This window comes from Megalobrama amblycephala, linkage group LG16, assembly GCF_018812025.1.
Source record: "Megalobrama amblycephala isolate DHTTF-2021 linkage group LG16, ASM1881202v1, whole genome shotgun sequence".
In the NCBI taxonomy this organism is placed as follows: Eukaryota; Metazoa; Chordata; class Actinopteri; order Cypriniformes; family Xenocyprididae; genus Megalobrama; species Megalobrama amblycephala.
Genome location: NC_063059.1, coordinates 29,807,754 through 29,829,323, shown reverse-complemented (window position 1 = coordinate 29,829,323; position 21,570 = coordinate 29,807,754). Strand labels below are relative to the sequence as shown.

At 37.8% G+C, this 21,570-nt stretch overlaps 1 protein-coding gene and 1 long non-coding RNA gene across 2 annotated transcripts in view; one reads left to right on the top strand and one right to left on the bottom strand.

The window, feature by feature from the left end:
- Positions 1 to 21,570, top strand: part of LOC125248175 (alpha-2-macroglobulin-like protein 1) — a 34,829-nt gene that overhangs the window by 6,401 nt on the left and 6,858 nt on the right. Inside the window, exons 13-35 of the mRNA XM_048159870.1 lie at positions 124 to 187; positions 291 to 436; positions 543 to 692; positions 1,452 to 1,613; positions 1,723 to 1,810; positions 1,889 to 2,021; positions 2,239 to 2,464; positions 2,579 to 2,705; positions 3,341 to 3,462; positions 3,674 to 3,725; positions 4,549 to 4,632; positions 4,803 to 4,979; positions 7,289 to 7,370; positions 8,098 to 8,254; positions 10,022 to 10,096; positions 10,227 to 10,389; positions 11,299 to 11,492; positions 11,603 to 11,818; positions 12,070 to 12,188; positions 13,182 to 13,272; positions 13,370 to 13,438; positions 13,772 to 13,877; positions 16,996 to 17,044. Of these exons, the coding sequence (XP_048015827.1) occupies positions 124 to 187; positions 291 to 436; positions 543 to 692; positions 1,452 to 1,613; positions 1,723 to 1,810; positions 1,889 to 2,021; positions 2,239 to 2,464; positions 2,579 to 2,705; positions 3,341 to 3,462; positions 3,674 to 3,725; positions 4,549 to 4,632; positions 4,803 to 4,979; positions 7,289 to 7,370; positions 8,098 to 8,254; positions 10,022 to 10,096; positions 10,227 to 10,389; positions 11,299 to 11,492; positions 11,603 to 11,818; positions 12,070 to 12,188; positions 13,182 to 13,272; positions 13,370 to 13,438; positions 13,772 to 13,877; positions 16,996 to 17,044 (2,852 nt within the window). The remainder of the gene's footprint in view (positions 1 to 123; positions 188 to 290; positions 437 to 542; positions 693 to 1,451; positions 1,614 to 1,722; positions 1,811 to 1,888; positions 2,022 to 2,238; positions 2,465 to 2,578; positions 2,706 to 3,340; positions 3,463 to 3,673; positions 3,726 to 4,548; positions 4,633 to 4,802; positions 4,980 to 7,288; positions 7,371 to 8,097; positions 8,255 to 10,021; positions 10,097 to 10,226; positions 10,390 to 11,298; positions 11,493 to 11,602; positions 11,819 to 12,069; positions 12,189 to 13,181; positions 13,273 to 13,369; positions 13,439 to 13,771; positions 13,878 to 16,995; positions 17,045 to 21,570) is intronic.
- LOC125248179 lies at positions 3,199 to 20,653 on the bottom strand. Its single transcript, XR_007180267.1, has 3 exons — positions 19,156 to 20,653; positions 8,416 to 8,418; positions 3,199 to 3,210 (listed from the first exon to the last, which is right to left on the bottom strand). It is a non-coding gene; the product is annotated as an uncharacterized LOC125248179 (long non-coding RNA).

Sequence of the window (21,570 nt, the reverse complement as noted above, 5' to 3'; positions counted from 1 at the left end):
CAGGGTGACTGTATTACACTAGAAGAAATGATGATGAAAAAAATTGCAATGTTAGTCAAGCTGTAGAGTTCTGTAGCATTACATAAATTGTCATACAGTAATTATCTACCTTGTGCTTTCCAGGTCCTTTCTAAAGGCAGCATGGCTCAAAATGGCCGTCTGTCTGTGAGTGTGACGCCTGGAAAAGGTACACAGATCATTTAAATGAGCAATTACATCATTCTGTATAGTGTACAAGTGTACCACTATACTGTTTTGTTTTCACAAATGTTCTCTCTCTCTCATAATAGAAAACAAAGGAGAGCTGACATTGTCACTGAAGAAGACAGCATCTCTGAGCCCATTCGCTCAGGTGGTGCTTTACACTAATCTTCACAACAGAGAAACATTAGCAGACAGTATGAACTTCCCCATTGAAGAATGTTTGCCAAACCAGGTCAGAAAATCCCACATGAAATCCCATTTCAAAATTCAATGTGCCCTTCCAGCTTTTATGTATTTTTCTATTATCATGAATGAGTGATGAGACTGTCTTTTTACAGGTGTCTTTAAAGTTCTCGTCTGCCTCCGCACTGCCTGGAGAGAAGACATCTCTCAACCTTAAAGCCAGTCCTGGCTCCTTGTGCTCCGTTCGGGCCATCGATCAGAGTGTGCTGCTGTTGAGGCCAGAGGCCGAGCTCAATGCAGCCTATGTATGTTACATCATAACTTGTATTACAACTATAACGAATAGATGAGTTTACGAGTTGAAAAAAAAGAGTTGAATACACTTCTCCCATAATGAGCATGTTTTTGATTTCTCAGTTAAAATTAATAAATGTTATTACTTTTTAATTGGTGGTTACAATTATGCTAATAATTAGAAATATTATTAGCAGTAATAAATGAGTAGTGAAGCATATTTTTAATTATTTTTTCATTATTGAAATATATTTATAATATATTTAAAAAATAATTTAACAAAACTTCGTCACTGCTTATTGATATTAAAAAAAAACATTATAAAAACAAAATTCATGTGTAAGGAAAATATGTTATTACTTATTACTTGGTTATACAACATGACATAAATGATTTCTTAAAAATATTAAAAAACATTATTTTAATTTTGAAAAAATATTAACAATTCTGCTTCAAATTAATTTGATGTAATGAAAATATGTTATTACTTTTTACTTGGTGGTTAAACCAAATTACAATTTTTGAATTATTAAATTGAAATTTGTTTTTTGAAAATGTAATAAATGTCACAAAACCACATGAAAAATACAGTATATGAATACAATGAGTACATCTCTAAGAACTTGCAAGAATGTGCTTTAAACTATATTTTTATATGATTCATTTATGTATTCTTTTTTTTTCATGGATACTCTTATGGCAATTTAACAATGTTTTTAAGAAATTGCATTTTCAGTCCTACGGATCAATTTCTTATTATTATTCAACAGATCTATGGAATGTTACCAGTCCAGATGTTGTCAGGTTACCCATACAACATTGAGGATGTGGAGCCTTACCCCTGCCCGCGTCCTTGGGAAGGTGGCAGGGGCAGGCGCAGCATCTATTACCCTTACTACAGCATCAAAAATGATGTCTACAACATCTTTAGAGTAAGATACACAACACTTCTTTTTCCAGAGGACTTCCAATGTCATGTGAGCCTCACTGTGTACACTATCTATCCTACACAAAGTCACATAACACTTACTTTTTTTCTAGGGAGTTGGAATCAAAATCGCTACCAACTCTGAGGTGAAAGCACCTGTCGTTTGTAAGGCGATGAATAATGAGATGCTCTTCAGGGAATGTAAGTAATTTGATTTTGTTTAGGATTTGGAAATGCCCTTTTTATCTGATTGCATTTACAAACTATCAATTCATACAGCTGTAAGGGTTGATGGTGGGGTACCTGACATGGCCCCATCAGGAGTGGATATTGATGTCAATATGAAAAATCCTGCTGGGAAGATCCGCAAATTTTTTCCGGAAACCTGGATATGGGATCTCATTCCTGTGGGGTATGTATGTTATATCATGACATTACTGTTACTCAGTAAAGCTGTGTTTTTTGTTTGTTTTTTTTCTCGCATTTGTGTGTGTGTGTTTTGTTTTTTTGTTTTTTGGTGGGGTGAGGTTCCTCATAGTGTGCAGGCCTTTTTGGATTACTGTACACAGTATAGACAGCACAGTCCCTTTTAATTGTACAGAAGCACCCTATATTTTTAAATTCACCAGGAGATCAGGATCCGTGGATGTTGCAAAGACTGTCCCGGACACCATTACTAAATGGGCAGCAGGGGCTTTCTGCACATCCCCTGTTGGGTTTGGACTGGCCCCCAATGTCAATCTAACCACTTTCAAGCCCTTCTTTGTGAGCCTCGCCCTCCCTTACTCTGTTATCCGTGAGGAGACGTTCACTCTCAAAGCCTCTGTATTCAACTACCTCCCCAAATGTATCATGGTAAGCCCCCATAATTTGTTTACTTCAATGTCCTGGAGTGGTTTTGCAAATGTTTATAGTAAAACTGTTTCATGTAGGCTGGCACTATACAAATCTCTGTGTCTGTTAATAAAGGTGAAGGTCACGCTGGCAGACTCACAGCAGTTCACAGCTCAGCCGTGTCAAGGTTGCACATACACTCAGTGTGTTTGTTCTGAAGAGAGCAAAACCTTCCAGTGGATTGTTAAACCTTCTGCCCTGGGTAAGCCAGATTCTGTGACTTCTATGTATATGAACAAAAACAAACAGAAATGGCATTTTAATTTCAGTTTGGTTCCACAAACTGAAAAGTTTGATCATGTTTGCACCAGTATGAAAGTTTGTTTCCACCACTAAATAAAAAGTAAAAAATGCAATTGCGAGTTTATATCTCGCAATTCTGAGAAAAGAGGACTGTCTTAAAGGGATATAGTTCAGCCAAAAAATGAAAATTCTGTCATCATTTACTCACCCTTGTGTCGTTTCAAACCTGTATTTATTTATTTCATCTGTTAACAGAAAAGAAGATATTTTGAAGAATGTTGGTAACCAAACAGTTTCAGTTCCCATTGACTTCCATTGTATTTTTTTTTTCCTTATAATGGAAGTCAGTGGGAACTGAAACTGTTTGGTTACCAACATTCTCTTAAGTCCCACACAACAAAGAAAATCATACAGGTTTAGAACGACATTAGTAAATAATGACAGAATTTAAATTTTTGGGTGGACTGTCCCTTTAACGCATCCTGCCTAGACTGTCACAGATTTGTTTATTATTGCAGGCCCCAGGGCACTTTATTTTATCTGTAACTTGAATCCACACAGAGAATCATTGGGTACTGGTGTGTGTTTTTACAGGAAAGGTGAACATTACCGTGCGTGCTGAGGCGGTGCAGACCCAACAACTGTGTGGCAATGAGGTGGTGACTTTTCCAGACAAAGGCAGAATTGATACTGTGATGCAGAGTGTTCTGGTGCAGGTATGTGCCTTTACTTTATGGCTTACTGAAATCATGTGACTCAATCTCCAACACCAAGCTAACAAGTCAACACGGAGCATGCACATGATTCTAAAGGAAAACAGTATTATTTTATCTTTAGATAATAGCTATTTGGATATTGTTTTGGGTCTTTGTAAAATAGTTAACAGTAATTTAATACACTTAACATTAACTAATCTATCTATCTCAGGCAGAGGGAACTAAACAGTCAGTCACTCAGAATGAACTCATCTGCTTAACAGGTTAGTGGCATTACAGTGTATTGTGTTGTCAGTTTTAATCAATAAAGAATTATTCTGGAATTAATAGAAGTTAGGCTCTGTAACATGCTTGCAATTACAACAGATAATAATTTTGACCTTCACTTTTATGAAAGTAAGCAAACATCCTTTTTATAGTAATGTACTTACAGTGCAAGTCTATGGCCCTGTTTACACCTGGTATTAAGATGCGTTTTGGTGGATCGAATCACAAGTAGACGAGGGAGATATATTCCTGTTTACACTTGGTCTTTTGATCAATCTCTTTTGTCCACTTTCAACCACTTCTTGTCCTGATTTCTTTGAGGGTAGGATATTTGGTTGGGTAAATGTATGGGCCTTTTCAGATCTTTCAATCTAATGGATGAAAGTTTAAATCCTGTCTGGCTAGCGCACTTCCCATAATGTTAACGCGTTAAGTCAGTAGGCAGAGGTCAGGCAATCTGTTGTGGTTATTCAAATGCATTCAACCACATGAGTGTCTACATTACGAAAGCAATTCGTTCAAATGCATTTTTGGCTACCTTTGGAAGTGGTTGAAAGTGGACAAGCTCAAAATGTTTTAGACCTGGTTTACACCTGAATACCATCATTCACTTATGATCAGATTGACGAATACCAGATGTAAACACGACCTATGAGGCAAGGTATTGCAAAAGATTAATGTTAAAACAGTTTCAAAACAGTTTTACTAAAAAAGCTTCTAATTTTAACCTTTAAACCCTACTGCATGGTGAGATAAAATGTTTGTCTGTGGTTAAGTAGAGCATGAGCGTGTGTTCTTATGTTTTTTCTCTTTCATTAGACCGTCCACAGGAGACATCCGTCTCTCTCACTCTACCCAAAGTTTTTGTCAAGGATTCTCCCAAAAGCTTTGTCACTGTACTGGGTGAGCCTAAAAATATGCTGGGAATGTACATGATGTACACTCATTAATTTATCATATTAGTATATAAATATTAAATCATATGTAATGAATATAATTCCTCTCATTATAAGGTTTTTTTGTGATTCTTAATCATACTAATGGTTGTATGCCCCTGTCTCTTTGGGCCGTAGGTGATCTGATGGGTCGTGCTTTGAGGAACATTGGTGATCTGTTGGCTATGCCGTACGGCTGTGGAGAGCAGAACATGCTGCTTTTTGCCCCTAATATTTACATCCTTCAGTACCTGGAGAGCAGCGGGCAGCTCACTCCTGAGATTAAAGCCCGAGCCAAAACCTTCCTGGAGAGCGGTGAGGAAATCTGTTATGAAATAAAAGATTATTGCGTATTACAGGCATAGTTCACCCAAAAAGGGAAATTATCCCATGATTTACTCACCCTCAAGCCAGTCTAGGTGTATATGACTGTCTTCTTTCAGACGAACACAATATATATATTTAAAAATATCCTTGCTCTTCCAAGCTTTATAAAGGTAGTGGAGGGGGGGAGATTTTGAAGCCCAAAAAAGTGCATCCATCCATCATAAAAATAATCCATACAGCTCCTGAAGGGTTAATAAAGGCCTTCTGAAGCAAAGCGATGAGTTTTTGTAAGAAGAATATCGATATTTAAAACTTTATTAATAACAACTAACCTCTGGCAGATGGCCGTACACATCGATTTGCAGTGGAAGAGTGACCTATGACCTGACGCATGATTTAATGACGAACATGGAAGCACAGAGGAGAGAGCTAAACAAAACACAGATCACAAATTAGAAGTTTAAAACAAGAAATTTTAAAGAGAAATGTAGGAAGATTTCGATATAAGAGAATAGGAGCTTGAGTTTGTTGCATAGCCCTATTTGTTTAAACCGCGAGAGATGTCTAAGCTTATAATACTCCTATATCCTATGTCATACATCGCATCAGAAGTTACTCTTTTGGTGCAAGATGATGGTTGTCTGCCGGAAGCTCATTCACTTCCATTATAAAGCTTGGAAGAGCCAAGATATTTTTTAAATATACAGTATATTGCCAAAGGTTTTGGGACACCTGCCTTTACTTGCACATGAACTTTAATGACATCCCATTCTTAATCAATAGGGTTTAATATGGAGTTGTCCCACCCTTTGCAGCTATAACAGCTTCAACTCTTCTGGGAAGGCTTTCCACAAGGTTTAGGAGTGTGTTTATGGGAATTTTTGACCATTCTTCTAGAAGCGCATTTGTGAGGTCAGGCAGTGATGTTGGCGAGAAAGCCTGGCTCACAGTCTCCGCTCTAATTCATCCCAAAGGTGTTCTGTCGGGTTGAAGTTAGGACTCTGTGCAGGCCAGTTAAGTTCCTCCACACCAAATTCGCTCATCCATGTCTTTATGGACCTTGCTTTGTGCGCTGGTGCGCAGACATGTTGGAACAGGAAGGGGCCATCCCCAAACTGTTCCCACAAAGTTGTCCAAAATATCTTGGTATGCTGAAGCATTAAGAGTTCCTTTCACTGTAACTAAGGGGCCAAGCCCAACCCCTGAAAAACAACCTGACACCATAATCCCCCCTCAACCAAACTTTACACTTGGCACAATGCAGTCAGACAATTAATGTTCTCCTGGCAACCGCCAAACCCAGACTCGTCCATCGGATTGCCAGACAGAGAAGTGTGATTGGTCACTCCAGAGAACACGTCTCCACTGCTCTAAAGTCCAGTGGTGGCGTGCTTTACACCACTGCATCCGACGCTTTGCACTGCACTTGGTGATGTAAGGCTAGGATGCTCGGACATAGAAACCCATTCCATGAAGCTCTCTACACACTGTTCTTGAGCTAATCTGAAGGCCACATGAAGTTTGGAGGTCTGCAGTTATTGACTCTGCAGAAAGTTGCCGATTTCTGCACAATGTGCACCTCAGCATGCGCTGACCCCGCTCTGTGATTTTATGTGGCCTACCATTTCGTGGCTGAGTTGCTGTTGTTCCCAATTGCTTCCACTTTTTTATGCCACTAACAGTTGACCATGGAATATTTAGTAGTGAGGAAATTTCACGAATGGACTTATTGCACAGGTGGCAACCTATCACTGTACCACGCTTGAATTCACTGAGCTCCTGAGAGCGACCCATTCTTTCACAAATGTTTGTAGAAGCAGCCTGCATGCCTAGGTACTTGATTTTATACACCTGTGGCCATTGAAGTGATTGGAACATCTGAATTCAATGACTTGGATGGGTGTCACAATACTTTTGGCAATATAGTGTATCTCCGATTGTGTTAGTCTGAAAAAAGATAGTTATATACACCTAGGATGGCTTGAGGGTGAGTAAATCATGGAATTTTCATTTTTGGGTTAACTATCCCTTTAATGTATCTTACAGAAAGGTAAATACTCTTTATAAATACATATAACTTTAAATATTTTTAATGGGAAAGGGGCAAATACTGTTAGGAAATGATTGTTTGAAGTGGATTTTTTCCATTCTTTTTAAAAAAATAAAATAAATTGATATTTTAACAATATATCAACTTGCAGACAATTAGTGAAGTACATTAGCTTTTTTACTTGATGAGAAAAACACTGAGCTCCAAATATTAATAATAATAATAATAAAAAATCCTTATGTTGCAGGCTATCAGAGAGAGCTGACATACAAGCATTATGACGGATCTTACAGCGCTTTTGGGATGAGAGATCCTACTGGTAACACCTGGTGAGTCTGATACAGAGACAATGAAAGCATTCAGCTGCTTAATTTAGGACTTACTGTTTGGATTCTGGCTTCCCCTATGTGGATTTAAAGGATTAGTTCACTTTTAAATAAACTTTTTTTGATAATTTACTCACCCCCATGTCATCCAAGATGTCCATGTCTTTCTTTCTTCAGTCGAAAAGAAATTAAGATTTTTGATGAAAACATTCCAGGATTTTTCTCCATATAATGGACTTCAATGGACACCAGGCAGTTCAAGGTCCAAATGACAGTTTCAGTGCAGCTTCAAAGGGCTTTAAACGATACCAGACGATGAATAAGGGTCTTATCTAAACTTTTTTTATTTTTTTTAAAATGACCGATCGTTTCGCTAGATAAGACCCTTATTCATCGTCTGGTATCTTCTGGACCTTGAACTGCCTGGTGTCCATTGAAGTCCATTATATGGAGAAAAATCCTGGAATGTTTTCATCAAAAATCTTAATTTCTTTTCAACTGAAGAAAGAAAGACATGGACATCTTGGATGACATGAGGGTGAGTAAATTGACAGCAAAAGTTTATTGAAAAGTGGACTAATCCTTTAATGCTCTTCTGGTCAGAAGGTATTTTTGGAATTGGGAAGGCCTCGTCAACATGGATTTTATACACAATTAAACTTCCTGAAATATATTAAGGCAGATTTAGTGAAGTGTGGGAATTTTACAGCAATTTCTTTTGTTTCCTTAGGCTAACTGCATTTGTGATGAAGACTTTTGGTGGAGCAAAGAAGTATGTTTTTATAGATCAGACCAACATCGACCAGGCAAAGAATTGGCTGGGTCAACAGCAGAAGTACAATGGCTGCTTCAACTCTGTTGGGAAGCTTTACCACATTGAAATGATGGTGAGAACAGCAGAGTCGTGCTTAGGTTCATTATCTGCTACTCAGAAATATCTTAAACCAGCTTAAGGTCCCAGCTGGTTTAATCGGGTTTAGTTGGTCTCCTAAGCTGGATTTCAGCTGGTTGGGTTTTCTGATTTTATAAGAGTTTTGGTCTGGAAGACCAGCTTGACCAGGGAGTTTCAGCCAAGATGTTATTTTTCAGTAGGGATATTCTAGCCAGCCAATAAAACATCCTCCATCAAGGTCTCATTTGATAGGTAATGACAGCTCACATGAACTGAACATGGTCTCTGCAGGGCTTTTTCTTTTGCAGTGTGCAGTAGGGGCTTATTGGATAATCATGTTTTATACAACAAGAGAGTTCTTTGGAGGCAGTTGAAGAATGTCCATAGATTTCACTGTTTTTAGATTTAATTTTTAAAAAGCTATAGTGAGCTTATGCTTTTGTGTGCTTTCAATACAAAAACTTAGGAATGTAATTGATATTTTGGCTTATTTTCTAGTTATAAGATAAAATATCTCAACGTGTTTAAAACAAGATTGCATAAAGATACGTAGGATAATTGTGTCATGTTTTCAGAGAACATATCTTAAAAAGTATTTACCTTATCTTATTAGTAAAATCATTTTAAGCTTAGCTTTTAAGCTAGTTCACCCAAAAATGAAAATTTTGTCATTTATTACTTACCCTCATGCCGTTCCACACCCGTAAGACCTTCGTTCATCTTCAGGACACAAATTAAGCTATTTTAGTTGAAATCCGATGGCTCCGTGAGGCCTTCATAGGGAGCAATGACATTTCCTCTATCAAGATCCATAAAGGTACTAAAAACATATTTAAATCAGTTCATGTGAGTATAGTGGTTCAATATTAATATTATAAAGTGACGAGAATATTTTTGGTGTGCCAAAAAAAACAAAGTAACGACTTATTTAGTGATGGCCGATTTCAAAACACTGCTTCAGGAAGCATCGGATCATAAATTAATCACGCCAAAGTCACATGATTTCAGCCGTTTGGCAGTTTGACACGCGATCCGATTCATGATTTGATACACTGATTCATTATGCTCCGATGCTTCCTGAAGCAGTGTTTTGAAATCGGCCATCACTAAATAAGTCATTATTTAGTTTTTTTTGTGCACCAAAAATATTTTTAATATATTTTATAATATTAACATTGAACCACTGTACTGACATGAACTGATTTAAATATGTTTTTAGTACCTTTATGGATCTTGAGAGAGCAAATGTCATTGCTCCCTATGAAGACCTCACGGAGCCATCGGATTTCAACTAAAATATCTTAATTTGTGTGAAGATTAACGAAGGTCTTACGGATGTGAAACGGCATGAGGGTATTAATGAGTAATTAATGACAGAATTTTCATTTTTGGGTGAGATTTACTTAGCTTATACACTCTATAAGCTATATAAGCTGTATACTTAAAACTGAAAACAATTTTACAAATTGGTTTACAAACATCTAAAGCCAAATCAAATACAATCAAATACATTTTCAGAAAATATAAATTTTAAGCTAAAAAGGTAGAAAATTGAGATGAGATGAGAAGCTGTCACAGCAATGAGTGGGATGAGGAGAAGATTCGTGGAGAGGTATTGGATCAGAGTCATTTATGAGGAGGAAAACGTGTCTTTAGTCTGGTAGTCCTGGATTTCACACTTTGTCAGTTAGATGGCAATAAACAGAGGTGATTGAAGTTCTGAGGGTGGGAAGGATCTTTGACGATGCTTTTGCTCTCACAGGGTGGCGTCAGCGATGAAATCACTCTCTCTGCATACATCACTGCAGCTCTGTTGGAATTAGGCATACCGAAATCTGTGAGTAAAACCCTATTTTATGAGTCCTAAGGGATGGACTCTAGTAGTCACTGATCAATCTAACTCAATACAGATAATGTGATTAATGAAAGAAGCAGACACTCATTAAGTCTTTTGTGTGTCGTGTAAGGATGCCATGGTGGAGAGAAGCCTTGCATGTCTAAAGGAGGCTTCGCATAACGTTACCAACACTTATGTCACCGCCTTGCTGTCCTACACATTCACTCTTGCTGGAGATGAGCAGATGAGGCAGAACCTCCTCTCCAACTTGAACGCACAGGCCAAGAGAGAAGGTACCTTTAAATGTATATTTTACAAAAAAAGAAAAAAAGAAATAAATAAATTTTATATATATATATTAAATATAAACACTAGTTTATTTTTTTCTGTTCAATTTTCAATTCAATGCAAAATGAATTTCTATAGTACAGAGCCCTGCACATGAAAAAAAACAAAAACAAAAAACAGAAAAATAAGAAGCCACAACTTAAAAATTCATTCCCACAATGCTACTTTTTGGCCACTTTTTATTTATTCGTTCCCACATTTTATTAATTAATTCTTTTGTTTTAGTTCAATCTTGGCCACATTGTATACTCTAGAAAAAAAAGTCTGTAAAAATATGTTAATATGAAGGAATATGTTAATTTTGATTTTTCCAAGGAGTTTTACATGTATTTTAGATTAAACATTGCATTGTGTTGTGTTAATTTTTCTGCCAGAATTTTATCTGGATAGATTTATAGATTTTTTTCTTACAGTGTAGTAATTCATTCCCTTTGTTTTAAAAAAAGTCAGAATTGTGCAACACAATATACTCGCATAAACTCGCAATTATGAGTTGTAAAGTCCAATTCTGAGGAAAAAAAGACTCAATTGTGTTATAAAGTTAGAAAGAAAAAAAAGTCAGAATTGAGAGTTTATATCTTGCAGTTCTGACTTTATGTCAAGCACTTCTGACTTTATCTCACAATTGCGAGTTTAAAGCGTGCAGTTCTGAGGGAAAAAAAGTCAGAATTGTGTGATGCAAACTCAAAGTGATACAAAGTAGAAATTACCTTTTTTATTTTTTATTCAGTGGCGGAAGCAAGCTTTAGTTTTATTTTTCTGTGGACCCCTTGTACCCATTTCTCTGGACCCCAGTTTGAAAACCCCTGATCTAGATTAGTAGCTTTTAATAGTTCTTGCTGTTATCACTTCAGGTGTTTCACGATATTGGACTCTGGCTAATAATGCGCAGAAGATGGGCTCTGTGGAGGTAGAGATGAGTGCCTACGTGTTGCTGGCGCTGCTCTCGGGACCCTCACTACCTGGATTTGGACTGAACTACTCTGCTGGCATAGTGCACTGGCTGAGCAAGCAGCAGAACGCCTATGGAGGATTCTCCTCTACCCAGGTAATGCTATTGATCTCATGCAGCTTTTTTAGTCCCCTCTCAGTCTTTATAATGTGTATTATTATTATTGACTGTAAATGGTGTCGCTCTCCCTCTCTCGCTGTGAACAGGATACTGTAGTCGCACTCCAGGCCCTCGCTAAGTACAGTGCTGCCACCTACAATCCAGAAGGATCCATTACCGTCAGCGTGACCTCCCCCTCCGGGCAGAAAAACCAGTTCACCGTGAACCGGAACAACCGGCTGCTTTACCAGGAGAAACAGCTGGAGCCATCTACTGGCACATACAAGCTCAGAGCAGAAGGCAAAGGCTGTGTGTTTGTGCAGGTCTGTGCGCCGCCTCTTATGATGCACATTTTGCGAAGTTCAACGTATAGTTCACTCAGAAGTGAAAAATGTGTTGTTACTCGCCCTCATGTTGTTCCAAACATGTATGACCTTCTTGTATGGATCATTTATGGAAGTCATATGGGATGACATGAGGATGAGTACATGATGTAATTTTTATTTTTGGGTGCTGCTGAAAAGCTACTGAAAAGTTTTAAAGTGATAAAATCCTTCTGTTATTTGTCTCTCAGTTTGCCTTGCACTACAATATCCCGCCTCCTCCAGACTCGTTGGCCTTCAGCATCAAAGCAAATACTGGGGTTTGCAACAACACAAGGAATGCAGCTTTTACGTTGACCACCACTGTCCAGTGAGCCATTTTTCTGTTTGTCTTAATGGAAACATCCTTCAGAAGTATAAGGGTCCAATTCTCACTATGAACTAGTTGCTTATTTGCATGCATATTACTAGGATATTGTTAGTACTTATGAAGCACATATTAATGCCTTAATCTGCATGACCATATTCTACATCCCTTAATTACCCAATAGACTTAACAATAACAACTAGCGTACTAACTATTAATAAACAGTAATTTGGATTTTATTAAGGAAAAAGTCATAGTTAATAGTTAGTTAATAGTGAGAATTGACACACATAAGCTAAACCTAAAACACTATGAAAGAAATTAACAATTCATGTGAAAATAATAATAATAATTATGAAAATACATATACTACTGTTCAAAAATTTGGGGTCAGTAATATTGTTTCCCCCCCCCCAGGAAATTAATAGTTTTATTTAGCAAGGACACATGTTACACAAAACTTTTTCCCAAAAACTATTCATCAAAGAATCCTGAACAAATAAAGATAATGAGAACTGTTTCCTATGCAGCACATCAGCATATTGGAATGATTTCTGAAGGATCATGTGACACTGAAGACTGTAGTAATGATGCTGAAAATTCAGCTTTGCCAATACAGGAATAAATTACATTTCAAAAGAAAACAGTTATTTTAAATTTTTATAATATTTCAGAGTATTACTCTGTTTTACTGTATTTTTGATCAAATAAATGCAGCCTTGGTAAGCATAAGATACTTTAAAAATAAATAAATAAATACAAGTATTACCAACATCAAATTTTTGAATGATAATATCTAGTCCTGCAGACAACTGTAAAAAATTCTATTTGCAATTATACTGCTAAATGTGACTTATACATTTGATTCTATAAAGACAGAATGAATGATTATTGAACCTAGTCTATGTCCTAATAGACTTTTTGCTGTCTGTCAGACTACATAAAGAACAATGTGTGGTTGTGAACCCTGTTTGTGACTGTTGGATTGTATGACAGGTATAACGGCCCACGAGAGGAGACCAACATGGTGATCATTAACATCAGGCTGCTGTCTGGATTTAAGCTGGATGAGACGTCTCTGCAGGCTGTGAGTGACACTTGAAGGGCTCTGGTCCTCTTTTGATCTCAAGTAGTGTAGCCAGTGTTTGATTCGCTTTCAATCCCTCCCTTCTCTGTCTCCACAGCTGAAGGAAGACCGCACAGTCAAACGTGTGGATCTGGAGGAGGATCGCGTCATTATATATTTGGATGGGGTGAGCAAGTGTATTTGTTTTATTCGACTACATTGAGGGGGTTTGAAACCTTTTTGGAATGAAATGATAAAGGGATAAATTCTGGAATTCTGGAAGGGATAAATGTTGTTTATGAAACACACATTCTTATGCATTTGTTTCTCTTCTTCAAAACCTTATTGGCATAGATGGCCAATTTTTATTTATTTATTTTTTTATATACAATAAAAGGGATAAATTCAATGTGAAATCAAAATGAACCCTGTGTACTTGACACGCTTTTACGTTTGTGCCCCATAGAAAATAAATCTCTTCGTAATCTTGCATCAAAATAACTTTCTGTTTCTTGTCCAGCTGAAAAAGCAGCAGGTGAAAACCATCAGCCTGCAGCTCCAACAGGACGTACTGGTGCAGAACCTGAAACCGGCTGTGGTGAAAGTCTATGATTACTACAAGACCAGTACGTGTTTATTCATCACTGTGCGCTCTAAAATGTCTGAAAGGAAATGCATTAGAGAGTTTTTATTATAAACCCAGCAAAATGATAGTAACATATTCAGTCCCTCCAGAAAAACGCGATTATGCGATCGCCTGATTTAATGCATAATCAGCCAAAGTCCGCATATTTATGCGGGGGTCGCATTTTTTCAAATACGCCGCACTTTCACTGCATAAATTGCCGATTTCAGCAAGCAAAATATGCAGGGCTAGCATGATTTCATAATCCCTGTATTTTCGTTGCAAAAAAGTCACATATATCTTAGCAGAAAGTTGACAAATTTTGCGTTTACTTCACATAAGTAAAGCGCCATTATGAAGTTACGTGATTACGTGAACATCATCTGCAAAACCCCGCGGTGAAACCATGATGAAGCACGCAAATCATTCTCATTTGCTAACAAAAAATAAGCGCAAAAGACCGCGCAAAGTTTCCCAGTGTGTTACATGACAGTGGGGGCAAATTATTTTATATACTCCATGCATCTGCGTGTTGGACCACAGACGGAAGTCGACGCTGGAAAACCAGGGGCACGTTTAAGCTCAAACCGGTGCGCAACGTTTTGCTACGTTTCCCGAATTGAACAACATGTTTACTGGAAACGGTGTGCAACGTGTGCAACACATAGGTGCAACAGGTTTGAGATACGTTTTCTCTTGTTTGGTGGGTGTGTCAGAAATGTCAGCCCAATCAGCGGCAAGATGTATATAAACCACGCGGTATTAAAGAGACGGCGCGCACAATGATATTAATGTAACATAAAAATACTATACTTATATATTTTGCTGTTGTATTGTGAAGTGACACTTTAATAAACTTTTCTATACTCCTCTGATTATATAATGGTAAATATTACAATATCATAGCACAACAAAAGTGATCAGCAATAATGATGAGCCTAATACTCTGAATAAAAATATTATAGATCATAAAACAGTCTTGGGGGTAAGAAGTGGATTATCCTTCACCTGAAATGTTTGCCTTTTCATCCTGAATTGCAAGGCAAGTGTTGTATCACAATAATCAGAAGTTTCCACAAATCCCTTCACTCGATTGGGATGTTCTCTTTTATTCTGGACGGGAAGTGCAGTGACTGTAACATCGAGCGTATTTTGTAGTATTAACCCCTTAACTGTCACGGTCCCGCTGGCTGGACGCCTCCCAACCAGCACACCCATGTTTAGCACATGGTCACCATTGTTGAGATTCATAGGCTGATTCTTGATGTATGTTTGTGAGTAAATCTCACCTTAGTTTAAAGTGTTTATTGTACAATCTGTTTTAAAACTCATTCAGATTTTCTGACTAAAACTGTTCTGGATTTTTAAGTGAATCACAATAAAACAAAATTTGTAAGATATTACTTATACTAAACTCAGTTATAAGATCAGTAAATCAAGCCACTACACAATGATTATATTCTTATCATGTAGCAGCCAAAGCATCTGATTGTGTTTTCTCTTGTTTTTCTTGCTATAACAAACTCAGTTACAGCAGCCAAAGAAACTCTAACATTACAAAGACAAGTCAAACTACCCAACTAAAGAAAACACTGATCACCATGATGGTAACATAAAAAAATCAATAAAAAATCAACAAAAAAACTCTCTCTTAATTCTCAATAAGAGCTTCTGTATATGGAGTTGTTTAATCCTCTGCTGAGATCTTGAGAGATTTAATGTCTTCTTTTATCTAAAGCTGTGGCTGAAGTCAGTTCTAGTTCTAGTGTTTTCGATTTTTTTCTGTTCTTGTTTCTCTTTCCTTTGTTCATTCTGCTTGTTAACAGCAGCTATCTTCAATAATTCTCAATCATCACTTAATTAGTTACTTAATTATCTCATGAAATCCAACACTGATTCAGTGTTACATTTAACAGCCTGTAGTGTGCACTCTGAACAATGTTCATTTCATCTGGGCTAAACCATGTGGGCCCTACATAGGTGTGCTGGCTGGGAGGCGTTCCGCCAACGGGATCGTGACAGTTAAGTGGTTAAACACGTATTTAAACCGACTTCATCAGGCTCTGAAAATTCTTCAAAAATAACACAAAGAATGGCCTTCTCAGCTTCCATGGTTGCAACACTTGCGTCATCAGAACAGGGTGTTCAACGCACCTCCGTTTCCGTTTAAAAAACGTTTTGCAACATTTTGTCAGGGCTGAACGCAGCCCAGTTTGAGCCATGTGTTAATAGAGTACCTCAGGGATGACGTTATATAAAAAACAACTTTATTTTAAAACATGCTCGCTGATTATGATCTGTGCTGTTATGAATACTTATCCACTTTTTCATGAGAAATGCTGTCCAAATGTCCCGTTTTTAATGATGACGTCTAAAGTCCCCGCCAAAGGAAGTAGTCCCTTTTAGCAATTTGTTAGCAACCGCCGATTTTAAGACACAGTGAAAGTTTAAAAAAATTACAAGCGGGTTATAACTGGTGTGTTTTATGTCATAGATCAAAACATTAAAGTATTTAAAGGCTCTGTTAACCACAGACCTTGTTTCAGGTGATTTAGCAAAAACCCATTCAAAAAACCCATAGACTTTATGGCGCTGGAACCGGAAGTCCAAAAATGTTAACTCGCTTCCGGGTTTTGCCTACAAAAATGCGTCATCCCTGAGGCACTCTAATAAGGTCTGAAATAAAACAGAAAGAGAACTTAAATATTCTGTGATTTAGTATGCTTGCTTATCATAGGAAGTAATAAGAAATGACTCCTTACATTAAGGTAGTATAGTGAGAACAGGGTGTTGGGGGAATCGCCTTTTTTTCTCCTTTTCATCAAACCGCAGTTTTTGCAAGTTCCCGCAATTTCATCGCATAAAATTGCAAAAATATCCCGCATATTCCATCATAGTTTTTAAGAATAAAGAATTTCTGGAGGGACTGACATACAAGTAAAATAAGGGAAAACCTATTTCCATTTGAATGTTTAAGATTTTCATTTTTTACAAATCTCAGTGATATCATGATAAAAGTGTTGCGTAATTTTGATTTACAAGTCTGTATTTAATCTTACCATAATGCATTTTCATTTTATTGGGCAAACTCAACAATGTTGTGTTTCTGTTTCATCCAGGTGAATTAGCTGTGATTGACTACACCTCCCCATGTGTACACATAGTAATGTAAGTACATATTATATAACTAAAACAAGAGTATTTCAGTAATTTAAAGTGTATTTCAAATCCATGTATTTATATTATTACAAAAGATTTCTATTTCAAATAAATGCAGCTTAATGCTTTTCAACTTTATATTTATCAAAGAATCCCGAAAACATACTTCCACAGTTTCCACAAAAACTGCATGTTAAAGGGGCTAAATGTAGAATTCAGAAACCTATGGTATTAGTGACACCGGTGGCCGTTAGGTGAACTGCAGTTAGCAACCTACTGCTTGTGCTTCAAACATAAATGAACGGTATGTTTGAGGCTTGTTATTGTTTGTTAGTTTTGGACTTGTGTACACGTAACATACAAGAAACTGAACGTGATTCAAGGCCCTGATATACTCATGGTAAAACTCTTTTTTTGTTCTTTGCTTAGAAGTAAAAAAAGTTGAAAATAGTGATATACTGTTTGGCAGTTTTGCTGTTATGAACATCCAGACGTCGTCCACGCTGCTGAGATCAACGTTTAGATGAATATGTAAATATGTGCTGCACGCTTTCCTCTCGATAACAAAATAAACTACAAAAATGACAGCGGTGACAAAGCAGAAGTTAAGAAATCATCTTATAGCAGTGTTCGCACCATCGCCGGCATCATGTTGACAGATGAGGTCATTACAGTTTACAGAGACTTTTATTTCTCAAAACAAGTTCAGGTGCCTCATTTATAAAGCGTTTGTACTAGTGTTGTAGTACTCAAGGACGGTCTTGGTCTTGAGACCGGTCTTAAGACCATTTTTTGAAGGTCTTGGTCTCAGACTAAGGGTGTGTTCACACTAGTAGTTCAGTTAGTTTTGTTAGTTTGGTCTGGACCAAAAAAAACCCATTTAGACCTGGTTCCATTAGTTCAGATTTCGGCAATACGATACGTTCACAACCTGAATTTTGTGACGTATTGCCTATTTTGAGACGGAACTTACCAAGCAATGCTGTGTGAATAAAAAATAAAATAAATGCGCTTGTGTGTGTGCGTAGCCTGCATATGATGGTATCTTTGCCAGCTGGGAACTCATGAAGAGCGTGTAAATGTGTAAAAAAAGTCAAAACACACACAAACAATCTGCTGGTTTTTAAGGTCTCATCTTCCTATTTTTGGTTCGTTGCATTCATATATCATTCGAACTGCACCAGAGTTTGTTTGGAAGCGGACCCATATTTTCAGCGGTCTCGGTCCGCTTGTTTTGTGCACACCAGGGTTTGGATGGCAGCGTTCACACGTTCAAATGAATTGCACTAACAGAGCAATCGCACCAGAGTTCGTTTAAATCAAACCAACCATGGCAAGTGTGAGCATACCTTAAAAGGACTCTGGACTTTATTTCAAGACCAGTCAAGACCACAACTGCGGGGATATCGCTAAATTGCCTTATTTCTTTGTTAACATCATTAATTTGATTGGATGTAAAACTTCCTGCTTCAAATGCAATCAATAACTTATTTCTAATTTCGTTTATTTTGTTACTGTTGTGCCGGGTCAGAAATCAAGTCAAGTCACCTTTATTTATATAGCGCTTTTTACAATGCAGATTGTGTCAAAGCAGCTTTACATTGATAACTGGTATATAATTTTTTCTCTTAAAGAATAGTGTCAATGCAGGCAGATCAGAAGCACTGTTGAATAAATGTCAAGAATACTGTTGAATATCAAATGCCAAGTGTCCCCAACTAAGCAAGCCAAAGGCGACAGCGGCAAGGAATCCAAACTCCAACAGGTGACATCAGGTGGCAAAATGGAGAAAAAAAACCTTGGGAGAAACCAGGCTTAGTCGGGGGGCCAGTTCTCCTCTGGCAAACAGTGCTTTGTTACGAATCAGGTTGCTATCATAAGTCTGATAGGATCGCAACAATCAAAGTATTTATTTCAGTTCCATCCAGTTGAGGATCGTATTCATCACGCCGGTATGGACGGTTTGTTGAGGAACTGTGCTACTGGCTGTCATGTCGATGAGGCCTTCACAATGGACGATCTAGTTGACTCGATCTCTGCTGATACTTTAGGGCTGCGTTGTGGTCGTGTCATGGCACCGGTCCTCGGTCTCATCTGGATATGGCCCGGATCTGGTTGACTAGGGTTGGGTATCGTTTGAATTTGAACGATTCCGATTCCGATTTCGATTCCTTGTTTCGATTCCGGTTCCTAACGATTCTCGATTCCGATTCTTTTAAGAGGCAGGGTCAAAAAAAGTTTAGGATATTTTAAATGAGCTAGCTAACCAACGGTCTTTCTGAAGGAAATAGTCTGACCTTGTCCATCAATTTTAATTCTATTAACTTTTTACTTTTTATGAACTTTACTATAAATTTCTCACAGGGCTGTTTTCAACTACAATATAAATATCAAATCTATGAACTTGAATATAAATATTATAAATTATGAATATATTGAAAACACATTTACACATGAGTGTATGGCTGCATTTACACGGCAAGTCTTAATGCACAAATCCGATCTTTTGACCATATCCGATTTTTTGGCCAGTGTGTTTACACTCACTTTAGACGCGACTGGTATCGATATCTGTGTTTACATTAGGCTACTTCCTGCCCCAAAATGATCGTCACTGATAGTTTTAAATGCACATAGTAGATCCTCGGGTTTTGAATGGCCGTGCTATTAAAATTATTTATATATTTCATGGAGTGGCCATGATTAGCCTGTCAGAATGGATAAGTTAACAGCTGTCATGGATGTATTGCAGCGCGAATTCTGACTGAACGGATATAGACCGGAAAATAAAGGTAATTTGTGTTTGATATTTTATCTACATTTATTAGTTTTAGAATTCCGTTTTTTGAATGAATTCGAGCGAGCAAGGGAGAGAGCGCGCGCGTGCGAAGCTGCTGAATATATGTGTGTGCGCAATTTCTTTCATGTTAGACAAAGTTCCCGCATTAATATTGAGCTGCGAATTTTTAGTGCGAGTGCATACATGCACGTCTGCTTCATAATACAACATTGAAGCTATAGTTTAGTGAGCAAACGTGCCGCCCTCGCCGTTTGATGGCTTGGAATTACAATAGGAATCGGATATGCGTGTTTAGACGTAGGTTGCATGTTCAGAGATCGGATATGTATCGGATTTAAAACCACATTTGGAAGTGGCTCAGATCGGATACGAAAAAATCGGATCTCGTGTGGATTGCCAGGCTGGGGGTCGGAGCCAGAGGAAGAGGCAACGGAGGACGGTCGGCGCAGCGCATCAAAGAGATTTATTTATTTCTACTCCATGAACTCGGAGGTGCTTTATCATGTTCGACGTGCACCCTCCTATGCACGAAACAATCTTGCCGCAAATGTTGCATTTTGCCGAGATTTCGTTCTATTTAGAAAATTGAAGCCACACTTTGGACCGCCGACGCACGCTATCCATGTTCGACTCGCTCGGCTATGCCAACACTTTCGGTGGACGCTTCTTCGTTGGTGTTAAGCAGTTTCTTCTTCCAGTCGGCGGACTGGGAATCGAAACTAGGAATCGAAATTTAAACTTTTGAACGATTCGGGGAAAATCGCAAAGCTAGTCCCGGTTCCAATCGATACTCGATACTCGATACCCAAGCCTATGGTTGACTACGGTAAACCTCGGGATAAACAGAGAGACTAATTAGCGTAGATGCCATTCTTCTTCTTATGTAACGAGTACATCTGGTGTTATAGGAAGTGTTCCTGGTTCCGGCTGACCTAATTTATGCAGCCTAATAGTCCTTTAACAGATTTGAAAATATAAATTAATAATGTGTTATGTGTATGCCAGGTTAAAGAGATGTGTTTTTAGTCTAGATTTAAACTGACAGAGTGTGTCTGCTTCCCGAACAATGCTAGGAAGATTGTTCCAGAGTTTAAGTGCCAAATAGGAGAAGGATCTACCACCTGCGGTTGATTTTGATATTCTAGGTTTTATCAGCTGGCCTGAATTCTGAGATCACAATAGACATGAAGGACTACAGTGCTTTAAGAGCTCGCTCAGGTACTGGGGAGCTAAACCATAAAGTGCTTTGTACGGAATTAACAAGATTCTATAATCTATACGATGTTTAACAGGAAGCCAATGCAGTGATGACAGAACTGGGCTAATATGGTCATACTTCCTGGTTCTAGTAAGAACTCTAGCTGCTGCATACTGTACAAGCTGTAGTTTATTTATCAAGCGAGCAGAACAACCACCCAGTAGAGCGTTACAGTAATCTAGCCTTGAGGTCATAAACGCATGAACTAACTGTTCCGCATTCTTCATTGAGAGCATATGTCGTAGTTTAGATATATTTTTAAGATGGAAGAATGCGGTTTTACAGATGCTAGTAACATGGCCTTCAAATGAAAGATTGGTATCAAAGAGCACACCCAGGTTCCTAACTGATGACAAAGACTTAACAGAGCAGCCATCAAGTGTTTGACAATATTCTAGGTTATTATGTGAAGAAGTTTTCAGTCCAAAAATTAGAATCTCTTTTTTTTTTTTTTTTTATATCAGCTATACATTCTGT